This window comes from Cryptomeria japonica, chromosome 6 (genome assembly GCF_030272615.1).
Source record: "Cryptomeria japonica chromosome 6, Sugi_1.0, whole genome shotgun sequence".
NCBI lineage: Eukaryota > Viridiplantae > Streptophyta > Pinopsida > Cupressales > Cupressaceae > Cryptomeria > Cryptomeria japonica.
In genome coordinates this window covers 46,991,913-47,011,906 of record NC_081410.1, presented here as the reverse complement: position 1 = coordinate 47,011,906, position 19,994 = coordinate 46,991,913, and the positions used below count along the sequence as shown (strand labels likewise).

The window sequence follows — 19,994 nt, the reverse complement described above, 5'->3', positions numbered from 1 at the left end:
CAAGGGTTCATCTTATAGAATTATCATTAATAAGGATAATAATGATAAGAAGATCATATTGATTTTTAATCTCTTGAGAGGGTAACTCATCTTGTGTGTACACAATTTTAGCTATAGATGGTTTCATAAAGTCAATAAAGGAATCCATGTTATTAGGTGCCACTGCAAGTGGGACATCTAAGTTCTTTGAAGCATCTTGTAACATTTCATGATGTGTGGATGAAGTTTTAATTAAATCCCAAAGAGATATATTGGCGGGAGTAGCTTTAAGATGTTTAGTAAGATCATACTCTTTACCAAGATGTTGTGATATACAAGGTGCTGGTGGAAGAATAGGTTGAGAAAAAGGAAGAGAAGAAGGAATCGCTGGAAGAGGATTAGGTCTCTTATTGTTCCTTTTATTATAGCTATGGACAACTAAATTATAACTCTCTCTAGTAATTTTTTTAGCATACTCATAAGGACTCTTGGTGGGATAACCTTCTTGCAAACTAATAACCGGCTTGTTAGGAGTGCAAAAGGAATCATTAGTTAACCAAATTGAACCACAAATAGAGGCTTATTAATAGGTTTAGAAGTTTGAGGGTAACTAGCACCTTGAACCACAAAAAGAGGTTTATTCCATGTTTGAATATTATTGTCAAAACCAGTCACATTTATCATGTTAATCAATCTCTTGGATGTTTTAAGTTTGTTTGAAGATGGTCTAATAGAAATAAAATCATCAAGAGCATTATCTAGCATGGCATAGTCATCACTACTAAATGATTTCAACTATGGGATTGAATGGGAGTTAAGTCATCATATAGAGGGTTGTCATACACCAACATGTTACTAGATTTGAAGGATATTTTAATAGGGATGACTTTAGGAGAAGATTCACCAAACTTATCTTCATCATCACTATGAAACGGCATAGTAACTATGTTGATGAGTTTTTGGCAAAATGTTTATTTAGAAGGCTTAGGATAAAGAAACTCATCAAGAGCTCCATCAAGTTCATCCTTACTAAAGGTTTAATAATCATAATAAAATGCATTATCATATGAATGAAAATCTTGTAAATAAAGATCTTCAACATGATTGAAACAGTAACTTTGAAAATAAAAAAGTGAATATAAAACTTAAAGACACACAATGCATATAACAATCTTTTTGATATTAAAAAAACATGCAATAACAAGATCTAATCATAAAATGCATTATAAGAAGGTCGGGTTCACGAAAATGTTTAGGGTGAAAATGGAATCGAGTAGTTTTAGGACCTAATCACACTTTCATCAAACATTGGAATATGAAAGAACCTAAAGGAGTGATCCTCTTTGACTAACCCTTGTGAAAGAGAATCAAGGGATACTTTTAGGGTTTCTATTCCTTCACTTCTATGAAAGGGAATGTACTAAATGTGGAAGAATAAAAAGTAACTAGAACAACAGTAATAACATACTGATAAAGTAATAGAACTAAAATAGAAATTATAAATCTAAGAATAAGGATTTTATGTGCACATGTAACTAAAAATTGAGCTTGATTTGATAGGACTAGGGCAATGTACTCCCTATTTTTAGAAACTACGGTGAGCTGCAAACTAGAGGACCAGTCTCTAAGACTATGTAAGGAATTCTTGTAAATTATGAAGCCAGCTAAGGAGGACTAGGGTGTGGAGTGCCCTGGTCCCTAAGATCCAAGTCTAATTTCTGGTAATGGGTCTGTGCTTGTTTGCTAAGATCTCCCAAAAATCGTTTGCTTCGACAAAAACTTGTAACTGTACCTGCAAGCTAAAAATGGTGTGTTTGTGGCTATATAGGGTTTTTCCTTAATCAAACCCCTTTTTTGGTGATTTCCACCTCCACAAATAGCCAATGTTGTAATTGAAAATGTGTTTGTGTTTTAGAATCTCGTGTACATGTAAGATTGCTATGAGATAAATGCAAACTAGAGTTCTACCCTATGTTTTGAGCAAAACCCTAAAATAAATGTAATGAGAATGGTTTAAATCACAAATGCAATGCAAATCTAAAGCAATAGTGTGAATCTAAAAATAAATATTATGTAGATCTGAATCTCTCAATATAGAGACATGAAAACAACATGAAATCATACCAAATCCTAAGGAAGAGGTACAAGCCAATCAATAATTGGTGATTTCCTTATCATTCTTTGATATCTCCTAAAGCTTCCATAATTGATGAAAATGTTGATGAATATTCGATTGATGGATGAATTGCAGATCTAGGACTTCACAAAATAGCAACACTTTCACCTCACAAGGATCTCCTTTCAAATTGCTTGATTGGAATCCTCAAATGAGGGAAAAGAAATGTCATATTTATGAAACTCTAATTTTAAATTTGATAAAAGGTTGACTTAGAATTGGTGAATTATGACACCAAGTGAGATTCAAATATGATAAGACTGCCCAATTGAGCTCTTGAAATTTGGGAAAAAAAGTATAGGACCAGGTATTATACTACCTGATCCAACCAACTTTTTTTTTATTTTCTAGGGATGTGAGCTATCATGATTCTAATGCTAAATCTAGCATGGTGGCACAAATTAAGATGTGTAGATATCTGAAATGTATCTTGAAGATTGAAATTAGGGTAGGATTAGGATTAAAAGAAAAGGGGTGCACCTACGATCACGGGCCCAATTTTATGATACGTAAATTGATAAGAGAGGACTTAGATTTAATTAAATTAATAATTAAATGTTTAAAGAAGTGCTATAATTCAAAATGCAATGGGACACACTAAGGTGGGTGCTAACCTAAGCGTGGAATTGGAGAACCTAATTAAGGGTGTACAATTTACAACACTACAATTCCAAAGCATAAAAAATGTGCATATATCGTGAGACAACACCAAAAAACCATGGTAACACTCTCATTTAGATCTATGAAAATATATGATAAAATGCGTAGATATCTCTTCCCACCTCTAACTTGGAATAGATAAGGGTTATATAAGACCTAGATTCTTAATCACTTCTACTTTATTTTATTGAAATGGCACGCATATTATCACAGAATTTTAAATATAACCTTTTAGCCCCTCCCAAAATAGTTCATTCTTGATTCTATGATCAATTTTAAGGCATTTAGATTTCCCATCTTCTAGAGAAGCACACGTATTTTAATACCTTTAATTTAATAGTTAAATTCTTGCATATGTAAAATAGTCCATTCTTGTACCACAAAATATTTTCTTTCCATGAAAATTTACACGACACACTTGAATCCTATTAGAGTTTCCTAATGAGTGTGTGATCATCTTTCTCCTTCATGAACTCTTCTCTTGCCTCATTTTTTTAATATAATCATAATATGGAATTGGTGTACAATAGAAACTATGTGGGTTCATCCGACGAGTGATGTACAATAGTGGTGCTCTATCTAGAAGGAGTGGACCCTAAATTCAATGTTTTGGTTGATATTAAATATCTAGGAGGGATGAACCCTAGAGTCAAAGTGGACAATAATTATTTACAAATAATTGATAAAAACTTAAAATGCCTATGATATCTTGTAAGTTCTTAAGGATCCTAAGAATTTTCCACTCTAAAGTGAACTTGATGTCATGAATGTGAATCATGACTCCATCATTTGACACTTTATGACCAAGGTAATCTACATATTTAACTCCAAACATACAATTGGATGGATTAGCATAAAACTAATGCCACTCAAGATTTTCTTAACCTTAAATTTACATTTTTCAAGTCCTCCCATGTTTTATAATATATTAAAATACATTGAAAACTCCAAAATAAATTTTCAAAGAAATGACCTAAAGATAGAATTCGTTAAACTTTAAAATATTGATAGTGTCTTTGTAGCATTACCAAAAATTCATACTAGCTCTTATGGATTCAAGATATATTATATAAATCCTCATCTAAATAATTATTAATTTAATATAACCAAAATGAAGACCAAGTTTTATAAAATAAATAATACTAATAATCTCATCTAAAATGAACAAAAACTAGACTAGAAAACTTATCTTTTGTAGTGGAATCAATATAATCTTGAGACATAACCCTAAAATATTGAATCTTTCTTAAGTATCATTAACATATTAAAAGAGTAAGTACTCTTACTTTGATTGTGTCTAACTCTAGCATCTCTTTTTTTTGTAGATGTTGATATTTATAGGGCCTAACTTTGGGTGGTTAGCTCAAGTGGTACAATTTGAATAGCATGGTCATGATCTCTTTTATGTGTTAATTCTTTTGACATCCCTGAAAAAATTAATGAATGCTTATCTTTAATTGTTCGTAAATCTTATGACGTAGAATCTTTTAATTGATATAATTCAAAGTAAAATAGTTGAATTAAAAATTTATACCTTCACTATAAGAATATTTCACATTTGATAAAATCTCATCATTTGTAGAGACTTTAGATGAAATATCCTTAATTCTACCATCCTTCCTTTTAAGTGAAATCACATGAAACTATTTTATCTCATTTTTCTAGTATAAAAGTTTGACTCCTCCACATAATGATTAAGTCCAACTATGACTGATAATTTTAACTACCACCATTTAACCATGGTTTGATTTTAGTACCTAATAGCAGCACTACAATCATAAGAAAATATTCAAAATTGTGTTTTATACTTGTATGAGTAAAAATAAAACAATAAAGTTTGTGAAGCAAACTTATTCTAACATCTACGTCTTACAACAAATAATTTGTGGAGGAAATCTTACAAACATAGCGACAAATGGTCGCCTCCAATGACACAGGAAAACGTCTTTATTCGATCATTTCTCCCGTTGTCCAAGTTGGACGTCAGCAGATAGTGTAAGGACATCAGGGCTACCAATCACAAAATTACTTCTTGTCTTATATCTTCAACTAGCCAATCATTGTAAAAAGTTGGATTACAAAATACTCCAAATCAGCTAAATAGTAAACCAGGTTATTATGATAGGGGTAGGAATATACAAAACATGCCCTAACATAATATAGCTTTATCTATGCTAAGAAAAGAGAACCAAGAGATCCACTTTGTCCTTACATCTATAAGAAATCAAGGAACTGAGTCATTTATCAATGTAAATTCAAACTATCTATTCAAGGAATTTAACCTTATTTGATACTTTCTTGTTTTTTTGAGTTTCATTTGTGTGAATGTGAGTGAATCTAAGTGCACCATGGCTCCGTCACCACCCCGTCCTTAATGATCATTGATTTAGGAATAGGAGGCAATTAGAGCCAAAGACTATCATCTAAGCAATATCTCCAAACCCCCAAACAAGTAATTCTTTTCTAGGGTAGTAACCATCTTCTTGATCTGTATCCACGTTTGAGTAAAATGACCACAAACAATTATAAATTCCTCACTAAGAAACCATAAACAATAGAATTCCCCTCCTAGTTATGAACACTCATTTTGGGCACAACTCCTAGACCAAGAAATACTATCTAACTTTTTTTCTTACCAATCTAGTAAAGATATCCATGATTTTGTGTGTAGGAGAGGAGAGTTTATTTAGAAAAATAAATAAGTTATGCTATTTACTCTATAAAAACCTTTCTTATCTTCAAGTAATGCCAAATGCTAGGTTACACTTACAATGCAAAAAATAATAAAGATGAATACAGTCAAGACATCGAAGAGAGTCCCTCCCACATTTGTGAATCAACTTTAGGTACCCTCTACACTCAGATGGCATATAGAGAAATTGCATTCATCATTACCATCCAAACTTCAATCTTTACTAAGGTGATGAAACAAAAGATTGAAGAGAATAGCTGAAGGTAATAAAACAAAATATATCACCCTCTACTTTATTATTTGAGATGGAAATCGTTTAAACGTGGCCACAAAAGATTCCTTGCAACTGTATTAACAAATAATTGACATTCATGTCAAATTGGAGAGCATTTTGTGATTTTCAAATATTAAAAAAAAATTATTATTAGCATACACAAAATATAAAGTCCCATCAACTTAAAAACATACATCTAATAAGACACAAAATTCATTATCAACTTTATTATTTGAATTGGAAATCTTTCAGACATAACCACAAAATTATTTCAAAACGACATCTTGCTATTCTCAGCACAAAATATGTCACCCTCATCAGCCTGGGACACACAAATTTCATTGTCAAACCTTATCATTTTCTGCTGTCATATGAACATAGCCACATTGACTGCCATAATTGGCTCTCATGGCATAAGAAAAGCATTTGTCACATGGTTTTGGTAAAGAGGTCCAGGGTAAACTTGCATAATTTACCAAGTTGTTATCAGACAATGTCGTTATTTTTTACCCATTTGCTTTACCTATACATATGTGGTGGGGGAGCTCATATTCTGTATCTCTGTTAAGTAATTACAGGTTGAGCAATATGTCCCAGTATTTGTTTGTAACATGGACCGCCATTCAGATTGTAGTAGTGGTGGGTTAGTATTCATTGCCCTCAAATCTAGGACATCAAAGAGGAAGAAATACCCACCAGGTTAGCTTCATATCTTTTGTCTTCTATTCTTTTTTACTTAATATGGAAAATGATTACTGAGTGAAGAAAATGTGCTAATCTAAACTGTGAATGCATGCAGTTGTGGGTGCATGGATGGTTGTGAGGGACCTTGTTCTGTTCAAGGATAAGGTGCCTCATCGAACATTCTATCAGTGGGCTAAATGTCATGGTCCTGTATATTCTGTCCGTACTGGGCTTACATCTGCTGTTGTTGTATTGAATTCAGCCAAAGCTGCCAGACAAGTAAGTTGATATCATAAATCTGCCCAGTTTAAATCTCAGAAATCTTTGCAGTCAAAAAGGTGTGTTGATGCAATAGAAGTTATTGTAAATGTGGGTTGCAGGCCATGACAGAGCATCATTCATCTATCACAGCGAAAAATCTGACCACAGCCTTGAAAGTGCTGTCTTTGCATCAGACAATGGTGGCCTTGTCACACTATGGAAGAGATCATCGCTTGATGAAGAAGCTCATGGTCTCACACCTCCTCGGAACAACTCCTCAAGTATTCTCTTCAATCTTTTGTCTCATCACCTTTTTATTCAGCTACATTTTTTTATACCCATCTGCTTATCAAGTACCTTACCTATTTCGTTGATAAGACTTTTCACTCTTCATAGCATATGTTACATTTACTTGTGTAAACAGAGAAATAATGCGTTCATGAGAAAGGAAATGGTGCAGAAGCTAATAGCTTCCATGTACGTTGAGTTGAAGGAGGCTTGCAATGACACAGTTAACATGAGCAAGATAATTCTAGGTCACTTGTTTCCTTTTGCTCTAAATCAGGTAACTTCCCATAGCACAGTAATTTATAATATGAAAGCACCATATATGCAACATTTTAACTTGCATTATTTACAGTTTAGTATTGAAATTTGGAAGGGCTTATCCATCAAATACATTTATATTTTTCATAAATAGATGTGGCAAAATGTTTGTTAGGTCATCTGATAACTTTTTTATACCAAAAGGACTTCAGTAGTTGAATGGAAGAAAGATTGTTAATCAAGTGGTAAAATATTGAATAAATTTGGCTTGGAGTACAGGTGATAGGCAGAACTGTGGAACCCTTATACGTGGAAGAGTTGGGCAGTAAAGTTGTATCGTTGCAGGACATGTACAATCTTATAGTTGGGGATCCTGCAAATGCTGCTCTGGAAATCAATTGGAGAGACTTCATTCCTATTGTAAATCGATGGCTTCCCAACAAAAAGCTACAGAAAATGTTAAATGATGTGACGAGGAGGAGGTCGGCACTTGTGAGGGCTCTTATTCACCAAGAAAAGGACCTCCTATCCTCCGGAAAGGTACCATATAATATAAACAAATCTCTTTGTGACTGTGGTGTCTTGATAATGAAAGGATACCATTTTTACAAGTAATCTTTTTTTAAGCAAAACAAATGTCCTTGACCCATATATTTTTAGGGTTTGCTTGCTTCTTCAAGTGTACACTTATTAGATCTAGAATGTATCGATGGGTGAAGGAACCGAAAGGATATCTAGACATGCTTCTTAAGGAAGGTGAGATTCTGAGTGAGAGGCAGCTGGAGACAGCAATATGGGAGCCTGTTATTGAAAGCACTACTACAAGTCATGTTGCTATGGTCTGGGCTTTCTTCAACCTTGCCAAGCATCCTCACACTCAGGTACTTTTTCTGCAAAAGCTTTCCCATTTTTATCAATAAAATCATTCTATTTCAATGCAAAATTTCTGAAATCCTGCATGAGACCCACAGGAACGACTTTACAAAGAATTAGAACAAGTATGTGGAAAGAAAGCGGTAGAAGAAAAGGATTTGGGGAAATTGCCATATCTGAAGGGAATATTTTATGAGACAGTACGCAGACATTCTCCATTGCCCCTAGTGCCGCTACGTATCGTCCATGAGGACGTGGAGATTGACGGCTACCATGTTCCAGCAGGATGGGAGGTAAAATAAAAGCTTTTGCAGTTAAAATAAAAGAACTTACGAAAATATGTTTAATTATTTTGGTCATTTACTAATTGCTTATTATTGTTTATTATTTAGATATTAATTAATATATGGGGAGCAAATAATTATGAGGGCGAATGGAAAAATTCAGAAGAGTGGAAATCAGAGAGACAACTAGAGTTTCCAATGGAAGAAGATATTTATAGGACCATGGTATTTGGAGCAGGGAATAGATTGTGTGCAGGATGGACACAAGCAGTTACAATAGCCTCCTTGATCATTGGGAGGATTGTTCAAAACTTTGAATTGAAAATGCCAACAGGACATGAGGAAGACTATGACACAATAATAAACACAGGAACTCATAGGCTTCGTCCTCTCATTTCAATTCTCACACCAAGAAATTTATAATCCATGTCTCCATGCTCTAGCATCTGGATGATTATAATATATCATCTTTTATGATGCTTGATATCTTATATGTATGTATTAAAAAAAATTCTTATATCTGAACTATGCTACCTACTTTATGGAAACCATCATTTGTATCTATTTTGGATATCAATGACCAATTTATCTACTGGCATGTACCTAACCTAAGTAAAAAGATAGTAAATAATATTAAAATAAAACCCTTTCGATTGAGTTTAATATAGATAAGCATTTAATAAAAAAAATCCCTAGTGTTAATCTTCAATCGAAAGGTATGCTGAGGAAGGTGCTTCAATTTTATTGACACGTTTTACTATGTATGTTTTCTTCCTTGTGACGTAGAATGTGTTCATGTTGGGGTTAATTATGTTTGTTTGAACTCATGTTGTATTTGGGTTCATTACTTCTAGTATTATAACTTTCAAACTCCCATGTAGGTTTTAAATATTATTCATAAAGGATGTTGAAATGGTGTTTTCTTCAAATAGGTATTCCAAAGCATAAAAATATGGATATAGTGTGAGACAACAACAAAAAAAAAAAAAACATAATTGCACTTTCTCATTTAAATCTATGAAAATATATGATAAAATTCATAGATATCTCCTCCCACCTCTAACATGGAGTAGATAAGGGTTATATAAGACCTAGATTCTTAATTGTTTGTCCTTTATTTTATAGGAATGACATGCATTTTACCACAAATTTTTGAATATATCAATTTTAACCCCTCCCAAAATAATTCATTCTTGTTTGTACGATAATTTTAAAGCATTTAGAGTGCCCATCTTCCAAAGAAGCATACACTTTCTTAATGCCTTAAATTTAATAGTTAAATTCTTACATAGGTAAAATAGTCCATTCTTGTACCATAAAATAATTCCTATCAATAAAAAATTGCATGACACACTCAAATCCTATTAGAGTTTCCTAATGAGAATGTGATCATCCTTGTCATTCTCCCACTCTTTTGTTGCCTCATTTTCTTAATAAAATTTTAATATAGAATTAGCACACAACATAAATTATGTGGATTCATCCTGCGAGTGATGTACAATAGTGGTGCTCTATCTAGAAGGAGTGATCCCTAAATTCAATATCTTGGTTGATACTAAATATGTAAGAGGGATGAGCCTTGGAGTCAAGGTTGACAATAATTATCTACAAAGAGAATATAATAACTTAAATTCCCTAAGATATATTGTAAGTTCTTAAGGATCCTAAGAATTTTTCAATCTAAAATGAACGAAACAGTACCCAGACATTCTCCTTTGCCTTTAGTGCCACTTTGTATTGTCCATGAAGATGTGGATATTGACGGCTACCATGTTCCAGCTGGATGGGAGGTAAAATAAAAGCTTATGGATCATTAGCTTCACACATATATAATTGGGGATTATTAAGTATTTTTTAAATAAAATTTTTTAATTTTAAAATATATAAGAAATGTAAATTAATGTATATTGAGTAAAGTATTAATGGGTATTTATCATGTGAAATTTTGTATCCATCTTTCCTCTTCTTTGTTCTTTGTTCTTTTTGGCTCTTTCTTTTCGTTCATGCGTTCCTTCTACCTCCCTCTTTTTTTTTCTTTGTTCTTTGTTCTTTTGGGTTCCTTCTATCTCCCTCTTTCTTTGTCTTTGTTCTTTGTTCTTTTTGGCTCTTTCTCTTCATTCATGAGTTCCTTTTGTCTCCTTCTAAATACTTTGTGCTCCCTACATTTTAGGTCTAAAGCTTCTCTTTATTTCCATATAATTTTATATAAGGGAGTGGCCCTCGCCCCATAGCTTACATAAAAGAAAACACCTTATTTTTTAATAAATTAATAATTATAAATATTATATTATATTATATTATTTATTTATTAAATTTGATGTTAATTTTCATGAGGCTTTCATAAATTTACAATTAAGTTAAAATAATACATAATGTTTAAAATTAAAAATTAAACAAAATAAATAAAAGGTAATTAATACATATTAAGGAAAACTATCAATTGTGCCTTCTTATGATAAACAAAATGATATATTGCTCTTCTTTTCATTAAATTTATTATTTAAGTTGAAAATGTATGTATTTTTTAAAATAAATAAATAATAAAATAAAAGATAATCAAATGAGTTGTGAAAAGTAATGAACAATTATATTTTAAATGTTTATAATTCTCAAATTTAAAATCTTAATAGAAGGATGAGTGCAAATATATGCCATTTATAAATCCAATTATCAATATTATTAAAGCTTGCTTACAATTAGCTTATTGATATATTGATTGTTTCTCTAGTGTATTTTTTCTGGATTCGATTGTACACACAATCGAATCCAGAAAAAATACACTAGAAATACAAAATGGATTGTGGAAATAGCTTTAATATTGATTGTTTTCAAACTATTTTTTTTTAATTATATTTATAAGCTTGCTAATCTTTTTGAAAATATGCTTAATTCTTTTCATCACTTAATAAATTTTTTTTAATTTATTATTTAGATATTAATTAATGTATGGGGAGCAAATAATTATGAAGGAGAATGGAAACCAAAAAGACAACTAGAGTTTCCAATAGAAGAGGATATTTATAGAACCATGATATTTGGAGCAGGGAATAGATTGTGTGCGGGATGGGCACAAGCAATGACAATAGTCTCCTTGGTCATTGGGAGGATTGTTCAAAAATTCGAATTGAAAATGCCAACATGACATGAGGAAGACTATGACACAATAATAAACATAGGAACTCACAAGCTATGTCCTCTCTTTTCAATTCTCACACCAAGAAATTTCTAATCCATGTCTCCATGCTCTAGTGTTTGGATGATTATATTATATCATTTTTCATGATGCTTGATATATTATATGGTATGTATTCAAATTTTTCTTATATGTGAACTTTGTTCCCTACTTTATACAAATCATCATTTGTATCTATTTTAGAAATCAACGATCAATTTATATATGGGGAAAAATATTATTTTCATACCTAACCTAGATAACACTTGATAGTAGAATGTATTAAAATTATTTAGCCTATAAATTGAGTATGGTATGTTAGATTGTGTCATTTTTATTTTATGTCAAAATTTATACTAAATAAGTACTTGATAAACAAATCTTTTTTTATTAACAAGAATTGTATTATATATGGACACTTGGGGAGTGTTCTACACATGCCTACATTGTGGAATTTTGCAACACAAGAACTTGCAACATCAAAGGAAAAACAAAAACACATTCCACTATAGAGAGCTACACAAATAAGTGCTATATTATTCAAATGAAAAGAGTACAGAATGAATTACAATTGTACAATGAGGTGCTTATAAAGAAAGCACAAGGATTCCACAAGCTAAAAATAAGATAACTAAAGTGCAAGCATGAGGATCTCAACTCTAGCTAAACTAGATACACAACTAAAGAAATTAGAAGCAAGCACTCCTAAGTGAACTTAAGGGGAAAAAAGCATAACTGGTTATAAAAAAGAAACTAATAGCTAAAGATTCTCTAACACCCCCCTTAAGTGAAACTTAGGGTGATAAAAAAACTCTAAATGCATGAATACAGAAATGGATCCCAACAACTAAAGGCCTAATTAGTTACCCACCTACAAACCAATGAAATCTTTCTAAGCGGAGAAAAGGAGGGAAAAAAACCCCTCTCCAAAAGTGAGAGATGCAATACATGAAAAAATATGAACTACTAAAAAAGGAAGGAAGGCCTCAAATAGACCCCTCAAGGACAACTTTCTTCACCCGAAAGCATCAACTGCAACTAAAGGTAACATGGGGATGCCAAATACTTAGTATAATGTGCTCCTCTATAGGTATGTAATCCAAACTAAGAAGACCATCCTTAATTTATTTCTGAATGAAGTACATGTGGATCTCAATGTGCTTAGTCCATTGATGCCCCATTGGGTTGTGAGAAATGTGATTGGCACATTGATTGTTCCACTAAAGAATAGTGGGTTGATTAGAAGTAAAACTAAACTTACTCAACAATTGACATATCCACAAAACCTCCCCATGATGGACAAGGTTGATACATATCACGATTCCTACATTATTTACTCTTAAAATATTGATCTAGGGTGTGTCCAAAACTAGATTTGTAGTAAGAATGTTGTTTGGGGATCACTAAAAGTAATTATCTTTTAAGTATTTTGACTTGAAGCTACTTCCAAAAATTTTAAACTCGTACTTACAATCTTCCCATTAGTTCTAGCCTAAACATTCAAACTAAAACCCTTCCTAAAGAAACTAACTCTCACAATTATTTCCCTATCTTAAACAAAAATTCATACCCATATTAATGGAGTCACTAACTCACTTCAAGGAATTGAAATTTAATCTACTTGCAAGAATTAAACTTACTCTACAATAACAAAAATTGAAACTAGATTACGTTTGTCGAATGAAAAGATCCTAATTACCTTTGCAATAAGGAAACTCTAAACTACAGGTATAGAAAGTAAATCATACCAAACAGACATGAAAATAAACTTTATCTTCTTAGTATCCATTCAGATTTTAGTTAAGACTAATCATCGCATACCTCCATTAAGCATAATTTAACGAATGAAGAAAAACTAATTTTATTAAATAATTATACGAATATAAAAAATAATTGGCTACAACTTAAATAATTTCAACATAATCTAAACTACTAATCACTGATGCAAATGTAAACGACAAATAATTTTGTTAAACTTAATAACATAGAAGAAAATTAATGAACGTCAACAATAACAACCAGATCACCTCTCTTCGGTTGAGCAAGCCCTGCTCTTCCTCTTAGAAAGATTTATTAATTTCTACTACTAGATCAAAAGTTTAGATTTTCAATCAAATTGGCCCAAAGGAGGGTGAATTACAAAGTTTTCCACAAGGAGGGAAAATTACAAAACTAATTTCCAAACTTTAGAAATTGAGTAACTGGCCTAGAGACTAAGTAGTCATTGAATATATTGACCTTATTTTGAAATTGAAATAAAAAATGAAACTGTAACACGATTCCTACGTACATGGTGAATGAGAGACTATCCCGCTTCCTCAACAACGCAGAGTGGCAACATTCACAAACAAACATTTATATTGAAATTCTAGATGAGGCAAAATAGGAACTACCAACATTTAAAATTCCACAAAGCACTGAATGTAAAAATTCAATTCAAAAATAAAGTATGCATTCATTAATCAATAGAGTTATCATTCAAAAAGTAAACATTTATTCCAGGTAACTATCTATAAATCATCTCATAATTACAATGAATGAGTATAAGAAGTTTTTAAAATTATTAGTTCTTAAGTGCCAATTATCATCAAGTTATCAAAATGAAACAAAAGTCCTTGATTAAATCATGAAATCAAAATGGTATTGTTTATTCCTCACCATTTCCTCCCCCTCCTAGTACCAACCATGTCCTCATGGTTGAGGATATTTGTAGTCCCTATTCATTTGCTCCATCCATATCACTAGACCAAATCTTTGTTGCATGTACTCTATATACTACCTCAGTATTGCATATCCCATATGTTCATGTACTCTTTCAACCCATGAATCTAATACATTATTTGGAAAAACGTCTAGTACATTCAATGTTGGAGCTGGAATGATCATAAGAGGTGGTCTAAACCTCCTACGTATCCACATCTCTCTATATTCTTCTATTAGAAAAATAGCTACCCTCACTCAAGTGTGAACCTCTAATAATGTTAGTAGGGTAAAGTGGATCATGTCTCCTTAATGGTATAGGTATGGAACCATACCTTTCTTTACAAGCTTGAGGATATCTTCTTTCATGTTCCAATTCATTGTCTATATAGGAATCAATGCTAGCCCAAAGGTTTCTCCTATAAATAGAATAAAATCTCTCAGTTTGAGCTATGGACTTATATTCTCTTTAAAAAATTCTTGTCTTAGGTCATTCATTGCTCATTGATAATCCTATCCTATTTTTTGCTTCCCTTTATTCTTGCAATCGAGTTGACCATTCAATTTGATTTCTCAATAAAGGAATTTTGAGAATTTTCATATAGCATCCCAAGATCTAGAGGCCAATGAAAAGCACACGAATAAGAGAGAAATAATATGTGACAAGAAAAAATTGTATTCTCATCAAGATGAAAAATGCGTAACCAATACAATTGGATTTATTTGGATTACATAAATATAAATGGGCCTACTTATAAAGGAAAGGCTATAGGAAAATGAGAGCACACAACCATGACATGTGGCCCAATGAGATACAAGGGTAGGTAGTGGAAGGTAGGAGAAAAAATAAATAATTCCACTAAAGGTGGATCACCCACCAAAGGTGGAATGTGACAACAAGATATTGTCACAAAAGGTGTAATTTCTCCTAAAACTATATTCCCTTGATGTAGAATGTAGTACCCCTGCACTAAACAGATTTTTAAAACCGGTTTGACCTTGGTTGACTTTTTAGTGGGTTTCTTGGATGGTTGATTTACCATGTTGTAATGCTATATTCAGGTATTAAGCTTATTGTGTGTACCTGTAAATCCTAGGGGGGGAGGATGTACTACCCCTGCCCTAATCAGGTTTTTAAAACCGGTTTGACCTTGGTTGACTTTTAAGTGGCTTTCTTGGATGGTTGACTTACCATGTTGTAATGTTATAGTCAGGTATTATGCTTATTGTGTGTACCTATAAATGTTGTTTCCGCACCCATTCTTATGTAAGATTATTTGTTCTTCTGATTCATATTATTAATCTCAGGCTAACACTTTCATTCAATATATATGTATGCATGTGTGGTTCATTGTTGCAGGACCCTACGTTGTACCCTAGTCGCACTCAAGTGAGCGTCGTCAGTCATCAGTCCGTTTCTCCTTTGGTTGGGTATGTGGGTCGTGTATTTGTTTGGATTTCTTGGGTTGCGTGTTCTGTATGTGGTAAAAATTGATTATTAAATCCCAAGTATTTAAATTAGATTAAATGTGTTTTTTACGCATTCATAAATTAAGGGACTAAATTAAATAGGACCCCTTTGTGTGATTAATCAATAATCAGATTGCTAAATTCATGTTTGTAGCAAGTTTGGTTAAATGGTTATTTTTAAATGATGAATTAATTAAGTATATGCATTTTGAAAGGAAAGGTTAAATAGTATTTGAAAATAGAAATATCTTACCCTCTTTGGCATTTGAAATAGAAATGTTAGTTTTAATTTAATTGAGAAAATTAATTTTGGAAGAAAAGCAATTTTTGCATATTAAATTGTTTGGAAATGATTTTATTTGGGGAAAAATAATTTCAACCAAAAAAATGGATTTTTGGTCAAACATTTCCCCTTTTAACCTAGGTTTTGAAAATATGGGGGGGAGTTGTTTTTTTGGAATGGAAAATTTTGGGGCATTTGTGGGAGAAGAAATTCTTGAGCTTGGAGGTTGGGATCTTCATCAAATCATTTCCAGGATTGGTGATAGAGGTTGGATTCTTGTTTATCTTCTTGGTTTATGTTTAAAAGAGATTGATTTGATATGGAAGAAATCTGGGTGTGCTTGTTTGAAAATCTCATAAATTTGTGGAATAAGGAAGAGTTGTAGTTAAATCTTTAATTTGAATCCTCCTTGCTTTCATTTCCAACTTCCAGATCAATTCTTGTTTGTTCAAATTGATTTTTATACTGAATATGGGTGTGGTTATTCTCAGTAGGTTTTGTTAAGAAATTTTCAATTTGAATCTCTTATTTTAGTTCATAAATTGTGGAATTAGTTTGTGTTTGTCAAAATTAGTTGGATGAATGTGTGTAAATTGATTCCATTTGCCCAAATATGGAATTTTGTTGGAGAATTTTTTCGTTTTAACTTTCTCGGACTGGTTATTCAAAAAAAAAAAAAAAATTGGAAATCATGGTTATTCTGGTAGTTTATCTCTATTTTGTCTCAGTCTGAGACTGTGCAGTAATTGGGAGTGTTTAAATTTTTATTTTAAAAAAGAAAAAATTATTGTTTGGGCGTGGGGAGCCATGGCTCAACTCACGACCCACTGTGGTGTCCACAACCTGTGGCAACCATAGGTCATGGTTCTCCGCTGCTATGGAGGCCACAGTCTGTGAAGACCGTAGTCTGTGGAGACCGAAGTCTGTGGTTCTCCACAGCTGTGGTAACCACAGCCCATGGTTTTCCATGGCTATGGAAACCACGGTTGTGGTAACCACAGATGTGAGAGCCACCGCATGTGGCTTTAAAACTAATAGAAAAGTTTTTTTATATTTATTTAATTTTAATTTTAAATATATTCAAATTTATATTAAATTTGTATTTCTTTAAATATTAGTTCGTTGAATGAAATAATGTATGTTTTGGGTAAATTTTAGAAAGTAAATTAATATATGTTATGGGTAAATTTTAGAAGTAAAATAACATATGTTTTTGGTAATTCTTGAAAGTGAAATTAATATATGTTATTTAGTAAATTTTAGAGAAATGAAATAATATATATATTATTTGGAAAATCTTGGAAAAAGAAATATTATATTAATTGTTAATTCTTAGAAATTAAACAATATATTAGTTGGAAATTTTTGAAATTAAATAGTATAGTATTTGAAAATTGGAAAAATAAATATTATATTATTTGTTAATTTTTGGAAATTAAAACAATATATTAGTTGGAAATTTGTGAAATTAAATAATATGTCATTTGGGAAATTTGAAGATGGATAGATATAGTTAGAAAATTGAAAACATTTTCTCTTACTGAAATATGGATATTAGATGAGAAAATACATTTATTAATGTTTTGTTTTTATGTATTGGAATATAGGCATGATCATATGATTGCAATTTTGGTATTGAAATTATTATGTAATGGTAATTTTGTCTAAATATTGTATTTGGAAATTTAGATCAACTAGAAAACTTGATCGATTTGTATTTTAAAAGATACGGAAAAAGATTGTCATTTCAGATTTATGTCATTACGTGTTTAATTTTCTGTATTCGCATTTGATTAAAAAAATGGCAAGATCTTGATCTCGAGTATTGACTGTTTTCATGTGATTGTTTTGCATCTGGTCATGTCCTTGATTGCATATGGACTGTGGAATGTTTTTATGTGGTTGACTATAGCTGGTCATGTCTCTAGTCAGAGAATCGTCAATCAGTACACATCGTGTGAAGACTTGTTTGGCCAAGTGGGAATTCCTACTGTATTGAACTCCCTATGCTATTCCTTGTGTATACCTTGGTTTTAGGAGTTTTGTTTGATTGCGGTTTAATGTCATACGAGAGAGTGGCTTTTGAGTGGGGGCCACACGCAAAGTGGTAGCAGGGTAACCCATCGAAAGTGTGTCTAAATAAGTGATAACCTAATAGCATATTAGAGAGTTTAGTAAATAAAAAAATTATGTAAGATAATTGTGCCTCACGCATGGGATGAGTGCTAGTACAGACTCAGAATGCAGTGAGAAGGCCTGAAATGGAAAACCAACAACCATGTCTTCACGAAAGGATGTGTTAGGTCTACATGAGACTAGGATGGGCCGGAGGTTCGGGAAAGGTCGCCAGGGTAACCCAGTAGATGGAGTCGGCACCTATGGAGGCCTGTCAAGGTAACCATACCAAGTTATGTGATGACACTTGTCCCTTATGTTCACTAGTGTACAGTTTGTGTTGTCTTTGCTAGAAGTACTATTGTGGAGTCATATCTGGTCGTTTATGCCTCTGAGAGTACCTAATATTCCTGTTAGAACGTGGGTTTCTTATGATGGGTTGCAAGGACTTAGTCTCGTTGGTGCTCCAATTGTTATTTTTCATTTGCTCCTTATCATGTTCAGATGGATCATTTTTCTTCTTCTGGGATCATTCATGTATCTTTTGACCAACGTGGTCCTATGTATTATTTGTTTATGTACGCCTTTTGGTAGGTTGTAATGGATGTGAACCTTATGTATTCTTCACCCTATTATTTATTAGAGGGGTCTTGCAGTTGAGCAAACCCGAAGATGTGGCCCATTAGGGGTGAACTTCGATATCAAATGGTGTTATGTGGTGTTCATGTTCATCTGTTTCCTTTTAATTTTGCATGTATGGATGGCATTATGGTTAAAATGTATAATATGGATTAGATGATATTAATCTTAAATGCATGTATGTAGTTATCTTATTAAATGCAGTATTATGGATCATGAAGATTGTAAGATTAGTGAAGTGCAATGTATTCATTAGCTTTTAATGCAATTAAAGTATGTATGGAAATTAGATGCATGACATATGTTTTAATGTAATATTGAAAGTAATGTATGGTTAAATTGTAATGGATGAACTTATTCATGTTATCTATAATTTTAACCTACCGAACGAAGTTATCCTTTGTTTAAATATAATCATGTCATTAAGTTAATCAACTAAATTGGATTAATTAGTGTGAGTAGAGTTAAGTGTTGAACCAAGTAATCATGTTGGGAAACCCTTTAGGTGTTAGTTAAGTCTTATGTTGTGTAATCTGAACTTATTGTTAACTCAATGTATCATTATTTTGTTTTAACTTTAAATATATATATATGCACTCTATTCTTGTGTTTTAGTTTTATCCCTTTGGGGTTTTCTGGCGAGGCATTACATTTGGTATCAGAGCCAGGTTGCAAGCATTGGGATCTTTAGTGTTTCTTGTGCCCTTAGTTGGTGTGAGGTGTATAGACTTTGTATTGTATGCTTGTCCTCCTATTGTATACTTGTGATTGACGCATAGGATCTTGAAGATCTTAAGGACTCGTCCTCTGTTCTTTTTGCGTATTCTTTCAAGAAAACCTTAATTGTGTGTAACATATGTATTCACACCTTGTTTTCACCTTCTTGATATTGGTGCTTTTGAGTGATTATATGTGCTTTGTTTTCTTATTATATATCTTAGCCTATGATTACTCTTATTCAAAGAGGGAGTCGTATGTACCTCCCTTATTGATTGTTGTACTCTTTTGACTAACACATTGGGTTGGTCAGTGCTTATCTTGAATTTGGAAGTATGAAATGTGTTTGTATTATGATTATGATCTAGCTCGGTATTGTTAACTTGAAGGACTTGTATGGTAGATGTTTAATGCTTATTATGTAGCGAATTGAATGTTTACCATCCTTCCTCCTCTTTCTCTATAGAAA

General features: G+C 32.2%; 1 protein-coding gene across 1 annotated transcript in view; it reads left to right on the top strand.

Moving 5' to 3' along the window:
• LOC131079396 (ent-kaurene oxidase, chloroplastic-like) overlaps positions 1–8,974 on the top strand; it is an 86,684-nt gene extending 77,710 nt beyond the window's left edge. Inside the window, exons 2-9 of the mRNA XM_058017315.2 lie at positions 6,360–6,480; positions 6,581–6,744; positions 6,846–7,007; positions 7,151–7,291; positions 7,552–7,812; positions 7,992–8,153; positions 8,244–8,438; positions 8,538–8,974. Coding sequence (XP_057873298.2) covers positions 6,360–6,480; positions 6,581–6,744; positions 6,846–7,007; positions 7,151–7,291; positions 7,552–7,812; positions 7,992–8,153; positions 8,244–8,438; positions 8,538–8,852 — 1,521 coding nt within the window. The 3' untranslated portion in view covers positions 8,853–8,974. The remainder of the gene's footprint in view (positions 1–6,359; positions 6,481–6,580; positions 6,745–6,845; positions 7,008–7,150; positions 7,292–7,551; positions 7,813–7,991; positions 8,154–8,243; positions 8,439–8,537) is intronic.
• Positions 8,975–19,994: the final 11,020 nt, after the last annotated feature.